Source organism: Lampris incognitus, chromosome 2 (assembly GCF_029633865.1).
Source record: "Lampris incognitus isolate fLamInc1 chromosome 2, fLamInc1.hap2, whole genome shotgun sequence".
Lineage (NCBI taxonomy): Eukaryota > Metazoa > Chordata > Actinopteri > Lampriformes > Lampridae > Lampris > Lampris incognitus.
This window is the reverse complement of record NC_079212.1, coordinates 58,144,259-58,160,059: the sequence shown is the minus strand read 5'-3', so window position 1 is coordinate 58,160,059 and position 15,801 is coordinate 58,144,259. Positions and strand designations below refer to the sequence as shown.

Below are 15,801 nucleotides of genomic sequence, written 5' to 3'. Positions count from 1 at the left end.
TTCTGCCCTCTTCTCCGGTTAACGCTGGCGACGTCTGACGTTCTGTCAGCCAAACGTCTAAGGACACCTAGCTCAGAACCCGGAGGTCTTTTCTCCTGCTACTCTGTGTCAAAAGACGTCTCAGCGTGCAGACGTCATGCTTTTAGAGCCTTTACCCTATCACGTTTTAAAACATCCTGTCAAAAGGACCGAGAAAACCAGTAGCCGCTACGTCGCAACTACCGATCCTGCGGTTCTTTTAGAGCCTTTAGCCTATCACGTTTCAAAACATCCTGTGAAAAGGACTGAGAAAACCAGTAGCCGCGACATTGCAACTACTGATCCTGGGGCTCTTTTAGAGCCTTTAGCCTATCATGTTTCAAAACATCCTGTCAAAAGCACCGAGAGAACGAGTAGCCGTGACGTCACAACTACCGATCCTGGGGTTCTTTTAGAGCCTTTAGCCTATCACGTTTCAAAACATCCTGTGAAAAGGACTGAGAAAACCAGTAGCCGCTACGTCGCAACTACCGATCCTGCGGTTCTTTTAGAGCCTTTAGCCTATCACGTTTCAAAACATCCTGTGAAAAGGACTGAGAAAACCAGTAGCCGCGACATTGCAACTACTGATCCTGGGGCTCTTTTAGAGCCTTTAGCCTATCATGTTTCAAAACATCCTGTCAAAAGCACCGAGAGAACAAGTAGCCGTGACGTCACAACTACCGATCCTGGGGTTCTTTTAGAGCCTTTAGCCTATCACGTTTCAAAACATCCTGTGAAAAGGACTGAGAAAACCAGTAGTCGCAACATCGCAACTACTGATCCTGGGGCTCTTTTAGAGCCTTTAGCCTATCATGTTTCAAAACATCCTGTCAAAAGCACTGAGAGAACGAGTAGCCGCGACGTCACAACTACCGATCCTGGGGCTCTTTTAGAGCCTTTAGCCTATCATATTTCAAAACATTCTGTGGAAAGGATCGAGAAAACCAGTAGCCGCGACGTCGCAACTACCGATCCTGGGGCTCTTTTCGAGCCTTTAGCCTATCGCATTTCAAAACATCCTGTCGAAAGCACTGAGAGAACGAATAGCCACAACGTCGCAACTACCGATCCTGGGGCTCTTTTAGAGCCTTTAGCCTATCATGTTTCAAAACATCCTGTCAAAAGCACCGAGAGAACAAGTAGCCGTGACGTCACAACTACCGATCCTGGGGTTCTTTTAGAGCCTTTAGCCTATCACGTTTCAAAACATCCTGTGAAAAGGACTGAGAAAACCAGTAGCCGCTACGTCGCAACTACCGATCCTGCGGTTCTTTTAGAGCCTTTAGCCTATCACGTTTCAAAACATCCTGTGAAAAGGACTGAGAAAACCAGTAGCCGCGACATTGCAACTACTGATCCTGGGGCTCTTTTAGAGCCTTTAGCCTATCATGTTTCAAAACATCCTGTCAAAAGCACCGAGAGAACAAGTAGCCGTGACGTCACAACTACCGATCCTGGGGTTCTTTTAGAGCCTTTAGCCTATCACGTTTCAAAACATCCTGTGAAAAGGACTGAGAAAACCAGTAGTCGCAACATCGCAACTACTGATCCTGGGGCTCTTTTAGAGCCTTTAGCCTATCATGTTTCAAAACATCCTGTCAAAAGCACTGAGAGAACGAGTAGCCGCGACGTCACAACTACCGATCCTGGGGCTCTTTTAGAGCCTTTAGCCTATCATATTTCAAAACATTCTGTGGAAAGGATCGAGAAAACCAGTAGCCGCGACGTCGCAACTACCGATCCTGGGGCTCTTTTCGAGCCTTTAGCCTATCGCATTTCAAAACATCCTGTCGAAAGCACTGAGAGAACGAATAGCCACAACGTCGCAACTACCGATCCTGGGGCTCTTTTAGAGCCTTTAGCCTATCACGTTTCAAAACATCCTGTGGAAAGGACCGGGAAAACCAGTAGCCGCGACGTCGCAACTACCGATCCTGGGGTTCTTTTCGAGCCTTTAGCCTATCACGTTTCAAAACATCCCGTGAAAAGGACAGAGAAAACCAGTAGCCACGATGTTGCAACTACTGATCCTGGGGCTCTTTTAGAGCCTTTAGCCTATCATGTTTCAAAACATCCTGTCAAAAGCACTGAGAGAACGAGTAGCCGCAACGTCGCAACTACTGATCCTGGGGCTCTTAGCCTATAACGTTTCAAAACATCCTGTCAAAAGCACTGAGAGAACGAGTAGCCGCGACGTCGCAACTACTGATCCTGGGGCTCTTAGCCTATCACGTTTCAAAACATCCTGTCAAAAGCACTGAGAGAACGAGTAGCCGCAACGTCGCAACTACTGATCCTGGGGCTCTTAGCCTATAACGTTTCAAAACATCCTGTCAAAAGCACTGAGAGAACGAGTAGCCGCGACGTCGCAACTACTGATCCTGGGGCTCTTAGCCTATCACGTTTCAAAACATCCTGTCAAAAGCACTGAGAGAACGAGTAGCCGCAACGTCGCAACTACCGATCCTGGGGTTCTTTTAGAGCCTTTAGCCTATCACGTTTCAAAACATCCTGTGGAAAGGACCGAGAAAACCAGTAGCCGTGTCGTCGCAACTACCGATCCTGGGGTTCTTTTCGAGCCTTTAGCCTATCATGTTTCAAAACATCCTGTGGAAAGGACCGAGAAAACCAGTAGCCGTGTCGTCGCAACTACCGATCCTGGGGTTCTTTTCGAGCCTTTAGCCTATCATGTTTCAAAACATCCTGTGAAAAGGACAGAGAAAACCAGTGGCCGCGACGTCGCAACTACCGATCCTGGGGTTCTTTTCAAGCCTTTAGCCTATCACGTTTCAAAACATCCTGTGAAAAGGACAGAGAAAACCAGTAGCCACGACGCTGCAACTAATGATCCTGGGGCTCTTTTAGAGCCTTTAGCCTATCATGTTTCAAAACATCCTGTCAAAAGCACTGAGAGAATGAGTGGCCGCGACATTGCAACTACCAATCCTGGGGTTCTTGAAGAGAAGGTCGGAAATGAAAAATGATTCTTCTGGTTGTTTTCCAAGTGACAGGTGATTACAAATGTAGAAATAAACATTAACTGACACGCTCTTGTGCTGTTGTCACTCACATGGCATTGTCGATGTTGTCAATGTTCTTATGAGAAGGTTCTTTACAACTATGGCAAATTCTTGAAAAATAGGGTTGCAAAGTAATCTTTATCATTCTTACAATGTACCATTGAGTATTTTTTAATCTGATTTTTTTTTCACGTTAAGTAACCGTATTTACGTTTGTGGCAGACCATGCATTAAGCCTATTATTATATGACGTAATGCAGAATCAACCAATTGCTGCTTGTAATATTCTGGTACCAAACCTTTCCTTTTTGAACTGGAGAAACACTTAATTAATTAATTTCAATACCATTAAAACTAAGGAAAAACGGAAGGCAGCTGAATATTTTCACAATTTATCACCAAGATTCAGTTCTTATCCCTGATACATCATAAACAATTCCACTTATCATAGTCAAATGACTGAAATGTGTAGGCATATGCACACATTCCTGAAAAAGTAGTTTTATTAGTGTTCATGCAGTGAGCCAAAATATTTTATAAAGCACTTGAAAGGTGAATATCAAAGAAATATCCTGAATTATTTGGAATAAAATAATGAAAATAGAATATTCTATAAAATACGTATTCATCCTGTGTATGGTAACTGCCATACACAGGATCATCAAAACTGTTTTTAAATTTGTTTAAAGAAATAAAGCATAGACATTTATTTCTGCAGTCATTCTCTTCATAATGTGTGGTCAGGTGATTACAGAAATCAACTAAAAAGAAAAAACAGTATAATTGCTACATGTACAGTTATAAAGGTTAAAATATGTACTAAAAATATGTTTTTGTGGCACCTTTATTCATTTCAAATGCACCAGAATGCACCATTTAAAAAGTACGTTTTCAGAATTTCCCCTGGACCCCCCTCTGGTGGGCTTTGCACCTTTGGCACCTTCAGTGCTTGTCCATCAGCTTCCCCCACTGTGAGAAACATTTCTGGTTAGAACATGCAAACTCCAAACAGAAAGGACCTGGGACGGCCTGGGGTTTGAACCCAGGACCTTCTTGCTGTGAGGCAACAGTGCTAACCACTGCGCCACCGTCCTGCCCTTTTTGCAAGAAAAGATCACAGGTTTGGGTAGGCGGGTCAAAAAGTGACAAAGCAGCAGTCTGAATAAGTTATAAATAATTTACAGAAACATGGCGTGCAATAGACTAGGCTGTGTTACTAGTCCACCTTCTACCCCCCCCTCTCTCTCTGTGTCTGTCTCTGTCTCTCTCTGTCTGTCTCCCTCTCTCTCTCTGTCTCTCTTTCTCCCTCTCTCTGTCTCTCTGTTTGTCTCTCTGTCTCCCTCTCTCCTCCCTCTCTCTCTGTCTCCCCCTCTGTCTCTGTCTCTCTGTCTCCGTCTCTCTCGGTCTCTCTCTCCCTCCCTCTCTCTATCTCCCTCTCTCTCTGTCTCCCTCTGTCTCTGTCTCTCTCTGTCTGTCTCTCTCTAACACAGTAGTGCATGCGAGCAGCTCTCCATCATGTGGTGTTGCTCAGTGCTTGTGTTTTAGTGTGGAGGCCTCACCTAAGAGCTTCTTCTCTAAGTGGTATCTGTAGCTTTTGTTTACGCCGCCAAAACGTTTGTTTTTTTTGTCAGAAAGAGGAGGTGTGTGTGTGTGTGTGTGTGTGTGTGTGTGTGTGTGTGTGTGTGTGTGTGTGTGTGTGTGTGTGTGTGTGTGTGTGTGTGTGTGTGTGTGTGTGTGTGTGTGTGTGTGTGTGTGTGTGTGTGGGTGGGTGGGTGGGTGGGTGGGTGGGTGGGTGTGTGTTGTCCTGGATCGCCACCTTGTTGTGGTTGAGAAGCTTGTGTGTACTAATGATCCTAAGAAGCAGGGATAGATGCTGATATTTTTAAGCACTGGTCCCATGGGCCACCAAGCCCCCAAATTTGGTGGGCGAGCCCCTAAATTTGGTGGCCAAAGTACATTTTTGGTGGCCCAAATGTAAAAACAAAGAAAAGGCAATTTAACACAACTTAACACTGTGACACATCAACAAACGAAAAGACATCAACAAAATGGAAATATATGACTATTTATTTAAATTGAAAACTCAAGGTCATTTGTAAACATACATACATATTCTCTCTCTTAGTTCACAGTCTGTTTTTAGCACCCCCCTGCCTCTGCCTCATACACGCTCTCTCTCGCTCCCTCCATCCCTGCCTCCCTCCCTCCCTCCCTCCCAGCATTGTGCCTGCCAGTCATGTCTGCAATAAAAATATTACAAAAAGCAGTAGAAAACCTATAACACATACTTGTAACTGTAGCCAAAATTGTCAAAATACATGGGTTAATATTTATTTTATAATTATTTAAATTGAAAATGCAGGTTTTTGTAAACATATGGTACATATATTCTGTCACTGTCTCAGTTCAGTCTTTTTCGCATCCCTCTGCCTCATACTGTCTCGCTTGCTTGCTCCCTCCCTCCCAGCATTGTCCCAGCGTCAGTCATGTGTTTAATAAAAACATTACAAAAAGCAGTAGAATATAATCCGCAAGAACCGAAATATAGCAGGCTTGGCACAGGTTCTCCAGTGTTGGTTCCCAGATGTCGTTGTAGATGTGGGGAATGAATCTACAGCAGTAAAGTTGGTTTTCAGATGTCATTGTAGATGTGGGGAATGAATCTACAGCAGTAAAGTTGCCGACAATAATGTTAACACCATTAACTATGATCAACTAGCTTACAATACAAACAGAAAATATGCTATGCGAGTTAGCCAACAATAGCCTACTGCTGATGAAGAGTAGCTAACGTTACATTATTTGTCCAATAAATTTAGGTAGCTGCTCTACGTAGTAGCGTTAGCACTATGTTAATTTGCAGCATATAAACCTAACCAGCTAGCTAGCTAACTAGATTAGAATTAAACCAACCCACCTTGCTATGGCTTTGTTGTTTGCATATCCATGCACCATGTCCATGCCATTCTTGATACGGAGTTCGATAAGCCCAGGGAAAGCACTGAATGCGATTTCGTTACGTACAGACAAGGCTCAACGTTTTCGGTTCTTAGTTTTCAAAGCCATCCAGCATTCACCACAAGAGGACACTGTTACATAACCTCACACGAACAGGAACAAGTTTTGGCTCCGTGGAAGCATGAAATCCAGGTGAAAATCAGTTTAAACCGGGTATTTTTCGGTGAAAATCAGTAAACCCGAAAACGCTGAGCCTTGCGTACAGAATAGTATGCGATGTTGAAATTTTTAATAATTTTCTCCCGTTATCCACTCTCCATTTGATGTATTTGTCTCACCGTGGGTGTATTTTCAGGCGATGTAACTGCAAGGTGTGCAGCTGTGCACCTTAAGTGTTGTCCACTTTTTCCATGAATTGTGATGTGGTGTTTCCTGAAGGCATTGTTTCCGATGAAAAATGAGCTAGACTTCTCGGCTTGTTGAGGAAACTGGCGGCACACCGCAATACATTACATCCTTAGATGTGCCGTATTCTAGCCACTTAAACTCTTGCTTCCATTCACTCCTAAATTTTCATTGCCTTTTTTTTTTCATAGTCCGCCTTTTGTGCTTCTGGCTCTTCTGTAGGGATCGTGTTCGCAGCTTGAGTAACGTCAGGCTTAGTAAAGCCATACTTCAGCAGCCCCGACATATCGGCAGCTAGCCAGCGATGAGTAAAATTAAGTTATTGTTAGCTGTTATCGTAGAATGTTGAATTAAAAGGCGCGAATGAATCGGGATGTTAGTTGAACTGTGACGTTGCGTTTGCGAAGGGCAGTGTTTTTTTTGTTGTTGTTTTTTTTTTTTTTTTTAACCTTGACTTGGTGGCAGCAGGGGGCCACCTACTGGGGATATATGGTGGCCAAAGGGTAACTTTTTATTGCCATGGGCCATTGGGCCATGGTTAATGTCGAACCCTGAGAAGTATGCCGTCAGGAGCCTGGCTCCTGGTAGGGTCACCCAGGGCGGATAGGTCAAGGGGCAGGTTCCAGATGAAGCATGATCCAACACAAAGACTAAAATAGCGGAACTGGTGGAAGACAATGCCAGTGAAGGTGGATGAAGGCTGCAACAGGGGGTGGTCCCCAATCGTCCTGGTTCTCCATGCCATTGGACTTTGGCCACTCCCTGCCAAGGTCCGTGTGGTGGCTGCAGGCGCATCAGCCTCAACATAAAAAGCTGCCATGTGCAGGTCGCCTCAAAGCAAGAAGGTCCTGGGTTCCAGCCTGGGAGTAGTCCAACCTTGGGGGGGCGTCCCAGGTCGTCCTCTGTGTGGAGTTTGCATGTTCTCCCCGTGTCTGCGTGTCTGCATGGGTTTCCTCCGGGGGCTCCGGTTTCCTCCCGCAGTCCAAAGACATGTAGGTCAGGTGACTCACCGTACTAAATTGTCCCTAGGTGTGAATGTGTGTGTGTGTGTGTGTGTGTGTGTGTGTGAGAGAGAGAGAGAGAGAGAGAGAGAGGGAGAGAGAGAGAAGAGAGAGAGAGAGAGAGAGAGAGAGAGAGAGAGAGAGAGAGAGAGAGAGAGAGAGAGAGAGAGAGAGAGAGAGAGAGAGAGAGAGAGAGAGAGAGAGCCCTGTGATGACCTGGTGGCCTGTCCAGAGTGTCTCCCTGCCTGCCACCCGGTGACTGCTTGGATAGGCTGCAGCATCCCTGCGACCCTGAGTGCGGGATAAGCGGTTTGGATGGATGGATGGATGGATGGTGTTACACTGTAACGTTGTTGAAACCACCAGGTGTTGTGTGTCCCCCTGTTTTGTAGCTGTTCATTCTGTTGCTTTTCTCTGTGTTGTTGTATTATGATGATTATTACTTCATGATCTTTTTTTTTTCACCCTTTTTCTCCCCAATTGTACTTGGCCAATTACCCCACTCTTCCAAGCCGTCCTGGTCTCTGCTCCACCCTCCTCTGCCGATCCGGGGAGGGCTGCAGACTACGACATGCCTCCTCCAATACACATGAAGTCACCAACTGCTTCTTTTCACCTGACAGTGAGGAGTTTCACCAGGGGGACGTAGCATGTGGGAGGATCACGTTATTCCCCCCAGTCCCCCCCCCCCAGACAGGCGCCCCGACCTACCAGAGGAGGTGCTAGTGCAGTGACCAGGACACATACTGACATGCGGCTTCCCACCCACAGGCACGGCCAATTGTGTCTGTAGAGATGCCCGACCAAGCCGGAGGTAACACGGGGATTCGAATCAGTGATCCCCATGTTGTAATCTTTTTCTCACACTCCCAGAGCTGGGAGGCGAGGTGATGGTACTGGCCTGCTAATTTCCCGGAAATGGAAATACTCTCTTGTTTCCATTCCACAATTTTCTCTGCCCTCTTTTGAATTTCATGCTGTTACTGTCTCTTATCCAGTCAAACTCACCATTGTGGTTGTGTACCGCCCACCAGGGCCCCTTCGTGAGTTTCTGGAGGAGCTTGACACACTTGTCTCGCACTTCCCTGTTGATGACTCTGCACTTACCCTTCTCGGTGACTTCAACAGCCATACTGACAAGCTAGATCCTCTTCTCTCTTTCCTCCCCTCCTTTGACCTTCACCTCTCACCCTCTCCTCCTACCCACAAGGCCGGCAACCAGCTGGACCTTAACTTTACTAGACACTGTCCTATTTCCAATCTCTCTGTTACTCCCCTCCAGCTCTCTGACCACTATTTCATGTACTATTCTCTCTCCCTCTCTTCACTCCCCCTACCCACATGATTTCCACCCATAGACACCTCTGCTCTCTCTCTGCCACTGATCTTTCTTCCTCTGTTACCTCTATCCTCCCTACACCTGAATCTTTCTCTCTCCTACCCCCTGACACTGCTACTGATCTTCTTCTCTCTATCCCCTCACCTCCAGGCCTGCACGCCCAACTCCACCTGCCCCTTGGCTGTCCGACTCAGTACGTACTGATAGATGGAGCCTAAGACAGGCAGAGCGCAAATGGACAAAAGGCAAACTCCGAGGACCTTCTCAACTTCCAATCTTTTCTTTCCACTTTCTCCTCCTCCCTTTCTGATGCTAAGGCTGCCTTCTATCACTCTGAAATCCTATCCTCTGCCTCTAATCCTAAGAAACTCTTTGAAACCTTCTCTACACTTCTTCCACCCCCACCTCCTCCTCCTACTTCCTCCCTTCTCCCTGATGACTTCGCTAACTTCTTTGACAAGAAGGTAAACGACATCAGATCCTCCTTTTCTCACCACCCGGTTAGTGCTGTTTGCACTATCCCACCCTCTGCTCCTTCCCTCACTTCTCCACGTCCCACCCTATCCCACCTCGCTCCCCTCTCCCCCGACGAGGTCCCCAACCTCATCACATCCAGTCGCCCCACCACATGCTCTCTTGACCCGGTCCCCTCCCCTGTTCTTCAGTCTATAGCACCTGAACGCTTCCCCTTTCTAACCCACCTCATCAACACCTCCCTCCATGCAGGATGCTTTCCATCTGCCTTCAAGACTGCTAGAGTCACAACCTTTCTCAAGAAACCATCACTTAACTACTGTCAGCTGCGTTCGACATGCTGAACCACCAGATCCTCCTCTCTACTCTCGAGGGGCTGAGTGTCACAGGCTCTGCACTCTCAATGTTTGTATCCTATCTGACGGGTCGCTCCTACCAGGTGACATGGAGGGGATCTGTGTCGGAGCCTCGCAGACTGACTAAAGGCGTTCCACAGGGTTCGGTTCTGAGTCCTCTCCTTTTCTCCATGTACACGACATCCCTGGGTTCTGTTATTCGCTTGCATGACTTCTCTTACAATTGTTATGCTGATGACACCCAGCTGATCTTGTCCTTTCTTCCCTCTGACACACAAGTAGAGACACACATTGCTGTGTGCCTGACTGACATCTCGGAGTGGATGGCGACACACCACCTGAAGCTCAGTCTGGACAAGACAGAGCGGATGTTCCTCCCGGGGAAAGGTTGCCCGCACCGAGACCTGGCCATCACCATTGACAACACTGTGGTGATGCCAACTCGGACTGCGAGGAATCTGGGTGTGATCCTGGACGACCAACTGTCGTTTGCTGCAAACGTTGCATTGGTTGCTCGTTCTTGCAGATTTCTCCTCTATAACATCAGGAGGATTCGCCCATTCCTCACCGACAAGATGGCACAGGTGCTCATCCAGGCTCTGGTCATCTCTCGGCTGGACTACGGCAACTCCCTCCTTGCTGGCACCCCAATGTCGCCCATCAGACCTCTGGAGCTTGTTCAGAAAGCTGCAGCTCATCTGGTGTTCAACTGCCCTAAGTTCTCCCACACAACTCCCCTTCTCATACCCCTACACTGGCTCCCAGTAGCTGCTCGCATCAAGTTTAAGACTCTGGTGCTAGCCTACAGGGCAGTGAAAGGAACAGCTCCTTCCTATCTCCAGGCCATGGTCAAGCCCTACACCCCCACCTGACCACTTCGCTCTGCTGCCTCGGGACGCCTGGTTGCCCCATCGTTCAGAGGCCCCTGCTGCCAATCGACCCGGTCACGGCTCTTTTCTGTCCTGGCCCCACAGTGGTGGAATGAACTCCCCAGCGATGTCAGGACAGCGGAGTCGCTGCCCATCTTTCGGCGCAGGTTGAAAACTCACCTCTTGAAGAACTGCTACCCTGTTACTTGTTCTTAGCACTTATTGTATTCACTCATTTAAAAAAAAAAAAAAAAATCTTTTGCGCTTTTACTTTAGCACTGGTTTTGCTCTTAGATGCTTGTTTAGATGCACTTATGACCTCTGATGACTAGTAGTTCTCCTGATTTCCTACGTTAAATGCACTTTTTGTAACTCGCTTTGGATAAAAGCATCAGCTAAATGACTGTAATGTAAATGTAATGCAACAGAATAGACTGCCACGCCACTATCTTAAAGTTACTCCTTGCTTGGGGATGGTTGCAAAACCTTTTGAGTTTTGCATTATTTGCATCATTATATATTTTTTTACTCATTTTGACTCTGGTATTGCATTTTAAACACATTTGTCCATGAAGTGGCTCATTTATACCTGTGTCCTGCTGTGTGTTATCATAGAACCAAGAGGCTTACTGACGTGTGTTGAGTTACTGTCTTCTGCTGAACGAGATGTCACAGTTACGATTCTGCTAACGGCCAGCGGTTTAAGCTCTCGCATTTGCAGTAATATGAAGAAATGCAAGTGTGTCTTTGTATATCTTACCTCCCACAGTCCCAAATGTTGCAGAGGTAGTGACATGTTTTATGCTCTGTTGTGTGGAAATGAATCCTAGCAAGTGTATAACACCAAAGACCGCATTAGAATCTTCCAGATTCCCTTTTTAACCTGTCAAAATCTGGTTTTGGTTAGTTGAGCCATCATAGTTTTCTGTTATGTACTCACTTTGGTTCATTGGCCTGTCATCAGTGGCATGTACACTACCGTTCAAAAGTTTGGGATCACCCAAACAATTTCGTGTTTTCCATGAAAAGTCACACTTATTCACCACCATATGTTGTGAAATGAATAGAAAATAGAGTCAAGACATTGACAAGGTTAGAAATAATGATTTGTATTTGAAATAAGATTTTTTTTACATCAAACTTTGCTTTCGTCAAAGAATCCTCCATTTACAGCAATTACAGCATTGCAGACCTTTGGCATTCTAGCTGTTAATTTGTTGAGGTAATCTGGAGAAATTGCACCCCACGCTTCCAGAAGCAGCTCCCACAAGTTGGATTGGTTGGATGGGCACTTCTTTGAGCAGATTGAGTTTCTGGAGCATCACATTTGTGGGGTCAATTAAACGCTCAAAATGGCCAGAAAAAGAGAACTTTCATCTGAAACTCGACAGTCTATTCTTGTTCTTAGAAATGAAGGCTATTCCATGCGAGAAATTGCTAAGAAATTGAAGATTTCCTACACCGGTGTGTACTACTCCCTTCAGAGGACAGCACAAACAGGCTCTAACCAGAGTAGAAAAAGAAGTGGGAGGCCGCGTTGCACAACTGAGCAAGAAGATAAGTACATTAGAGTCTCTAGTTTGAGAAACAGACGCCTCACAGGTCCCCAACTGGCATCTTCATTAAATAGTACCTGTTAGAGCCTGTTTGTGCTGTCCTCTGAAGGGAGTAGTACACACCGGTGTAGGAAATCTTCAATTTCTTAGCAATTTCTCGCATGGAATAGCCTTCATTTCTAAGAACAAGAATAGACTGTCGAGTTTCAGATGAAAGTTCTCTTTTTCTGGCCATTTTGAGCGTTTAATTGACCCCACAAATGTGATGCTCCAGAAACTCAATCTGCTCAAAGAAGTGCCCATCCAACCAATCCAACTTGTGGGAGCTGCTTCTGGAAGCGTGGGGTGCAATTTCTCCAGATTACCTCAACAAATTAACAGCTAGAATGCCAAAGGTCTGCAATGCTGTAATTGCTGCAAATGGAGGATTCTTTGACGAAAGCAAAGTTTGATGTAAAAAAAATCTTATTTCAAATACAAATCATTATTTCTAACCTTGTCAATGTCTTGACTCTATTTTCTATTCATTTCACAACATATGGTGGTGAATAAGTGTGACTTTTCATGGAAAACACGAAATTGTTTGGGTGATCCCAAACTTTTGAACGGTAGTGTATATTCATTGCTGGTCATTACTTTTTGAACTTTGTGTATTACAGGTTTTGGAGAACTTCTCTGATGCTCCAATGACTCCAAAACAAATCCTGCACGTCATCCAGACCAAGGGGCTCAAGGAAATGAGGTTAGAAGAACACATGCATACATGCAAACACATGCACAGCTTGAGTTATGAGCTCAACCACTTGTTAAAAAGCCTTGCACAGCTAGCCCTACATCTCATGAGCTTGGATGTTGCTCTTGATGTAGATGTGGAAAAGCTGCTGTTGGTATGAGTTGAGAGCACACTTTCTGTCTGGACCAGTTGGTGAACTCTGGGGAGGGTTTAGGTGATGACAACCAGTGGACATTGCATTCATTGCTCTTGCTTTCCAAATATGTTGTTAATCCCTAGTGGTCATGATGTCAACCCTCCCCGTAGTTGAATCATTTGTCTAACTTTCAGCTGCCGGGCTCAGTCGTTTTTCAGTGGATCCTTTCTAGTCTGGTCTAGTCTCATAGCGAACCAAAAAAAAAAAAGAGTTGGCAAGATTTAAGCTGGCTGTGTAAGGGCACTTGTTTCCAGCCGGATAAATCCCAGAATGTCTGTAGTTCTAAACTTCTGTAGAAGTTTAGAACTACAGACATTTTAGGACAAATTTGACTTGATCAACCCCCGTGTTACCTCCGGCTTGGTCGGGCCTCCCAACAGACACAGTTGTCTGTGAGTGGGAAGCCGGATGTGGGTATGTTTTCTGGTTACTGCACTAGCGCCTCCTCTGGTCGGTCGGGGCACCTGTTCAGGGGGGAGGGGGAACTGGGGGGGAATAGCATGATCCTCCCATGTGCTACGTCCCCCTGGTGAAACTCCTCACTGTCAGGTGAAAAGAAGCAGCTGGCGACTCCACATGTATGGGAGGAGCCCTCCCCGGATCGGCAGAGCGGGTGGAGCAGCGGCCGGGGTGGCTCGGAAGAGTGGGGTAGTTGGCTGGGTACAATAGGGGAGAAAAGGGGGGAGGGATCTGTACAGGACTGTAAACTTGTCAGTATGCAGGCTGTTATTTGCAGCAAGACTGACGGCAGCATTAAGGTCAGGCCCTATGTTGGCCCGGCGTGGGCCAGCGACACTGACGGCAGCATTAATGTCGGGCCCTATGGTTGCCGGGTGTGGGCCAGCAACACTGATGGCAGCATTAAGGTCGGGCCGTATGGTGGCCCGGCGTGGGCCAGCGACACTGATGCCAGCATTAAGGTTGGGCCGTGCCATGGCCCGCCGTTGGCCAGCGACACTGACGGCAGCATTAAGGTCAGGCCCTATGTTGGCCCGGCGTGGGCCAGCGACACTGACGGCTGCATTAAGCTCTGGCCCTATGGTGGCCCTGCGTGGGCCAGCGACACTGATGGCTGCATTAAGGTCGGGCCCTATGGTGGCCTGGTGTGGGCCAGCGACACTGATGGCAGCATTAAGGTCCGGCCCTATGGTGGCCTGGTGTGGGCCGCGACACTGATGGCTTCATTAAGGTCGGGCCCTATGGTGGCCTGGTGTGGGCCTGCGACACTGATGGCAGCATTAAGGTCTGGCCCTATGGTGGCCCGGCGTTGGCGAGTGACAGTGATGACAGCATTAAGGTCGGGTCCTGTGGTGGCCCGGCGTGGGCAAGCAACACTGACAGCAGCATTAAGGTCGGGCCCTGTAGGTTGTGTGATAACAGAATAACAGACGGAATTGCAAAAATGTGAATTTAAAAGAGCTGTAACAAAGACTCCATAACGCCCTACATTAAGTCAGTGCTAAAAGAGCTGTAAGAAAGGTTGCGTAAGGCCCTACATTAAGGCAGTGCTAAAAGAGCTGTACGAAAGACTTTAGGGCCCTACATTAAGTTGGTGCTAAAAGAGATGTAAGAAAGACTACGTAGGGCCCTACATTAAGTCAGTGCCAAAAGAGCTGTAAGAAAGACTCCATAGGGCCCTACATTAAGTCAGTGCTAAAGGAGCTGTAAGAAAGACTCCATAGGGCCCAACATTAAGTGAGTGCTAAAAGAGCTGTAAGAAAGACTCCGTAGGGCCCTACATTAAGTTAGTGATAAAAGAGCTGTAAGTCAGTGCTAATAGAGCTGTAAGAAAGACTCCGTAGAGCCTACATTAAGTCAGTGCTAGAAGAGCTGTAAGAAAGACTCCGTAGGGCCCTACATTAAGTCAGTGCCAAAAGAGCTGTAAGAAAGACTCCGTAGGGCCCTACATTAAGTCAGTAGTAAAAGAGCTGTAAGAAAGACTCCGTAGGGAGCTACATTAAGTCAGTGCTAAAAGAGCTGTAACAAAGACTTCGTAGGGCCCTACATTAAGTCAGTGCTAAAAGAGCTGTAAGAAAGACTCCATAGGGCCCTACATTAAGTCAGTAGTAAAAGAGCTGTATGAAAGACTCCGTGGGCCCTACATTAAGTCAGTGCTAAAAGAGCTGTAAGACAGACTCCGTAGGGAGCTACATTAAGTCAGTGCTAAAAGAGCTGTAAAAAAAGACTCTGTAGGGCCCTACATTAAGTCAGTGCTAGAAGAGCTGTAAGAAAGACTGCGTAGGGCCCTAAATTAAGTCAGTAGTAAAAGAGCTGTAAGAAAGACTCCATAGGGTCCTACATTAAGTCAGTGATAAAAGAGGTGTAAGTAAGTGCTAAAAGAGCTGTAAGAAAGACTCCGTAGAGCTGTACATTGTCAGTGATAAAAGAGCTGTAAGAAACACTCTGTAGAGCCCTACGTTAAGTCAGTGCTAAAAGAGCTGTAAGAAAAACTCCGTAGGGCTCTACATTAAGTCAGTGCTAAAAGGGCTGTAAGAAAGACTCCGTAAGGCCCTACATTAAATCAGTGGTAAAGAGCTGCAAGAAAGACTCCGTGGGGCCCTAAGTCAGTGTTAGAAGAGCTGTAACAAAGACACCGTAGGGCCCTACATTAAGTCAGTGCTAAAGGAGCTGTAAGAAAGACTCCATAGGGCCCAACATTAAGTGAGTGCTAAAAGAGCTGTAAGAAAGACTCCGTAGGGCCCTACATTAAGTTAGTGCTAAAAGAGCTGTAAGTCAGTGCTAATAGAGCTGTAAGAAAGACTCCGTAGAGCTTACATTAAGTCAGTGCTAGAAGAGCTGTAAGAAAGACTCCGTAGGGCCCTACATTAAGTCAGTGCCAAAAGAGCTGTAAGAAAGACTCCGTAGGGCCCTAC

At 46.5% G+C, this 15,801-nt stretch overlaps 1 protein-coding gene across 1 annotated transcript in view; it reads left to right on the top strand.

Moving 5' to 3' along the window:
- The window catches only part of asxl1 (ASXL transcriptional regulator 1), a 119,224-nt gene that overhangs the window by 13,418 nt on the left and 90,005 nt on the right, over positions 1-15,801 (top strand). Inside the window, exon 2 of the mRNA XM_056273489.1 lies at positions 12,659-12,741. Within this exon, the coding sequence (XP_056129464.1) occupies positions 12,659-12,741 (83 nt within the window). The remainder of the gene's footprint in view (positions 1-12,658; positions 12,742-15,801) is intronic.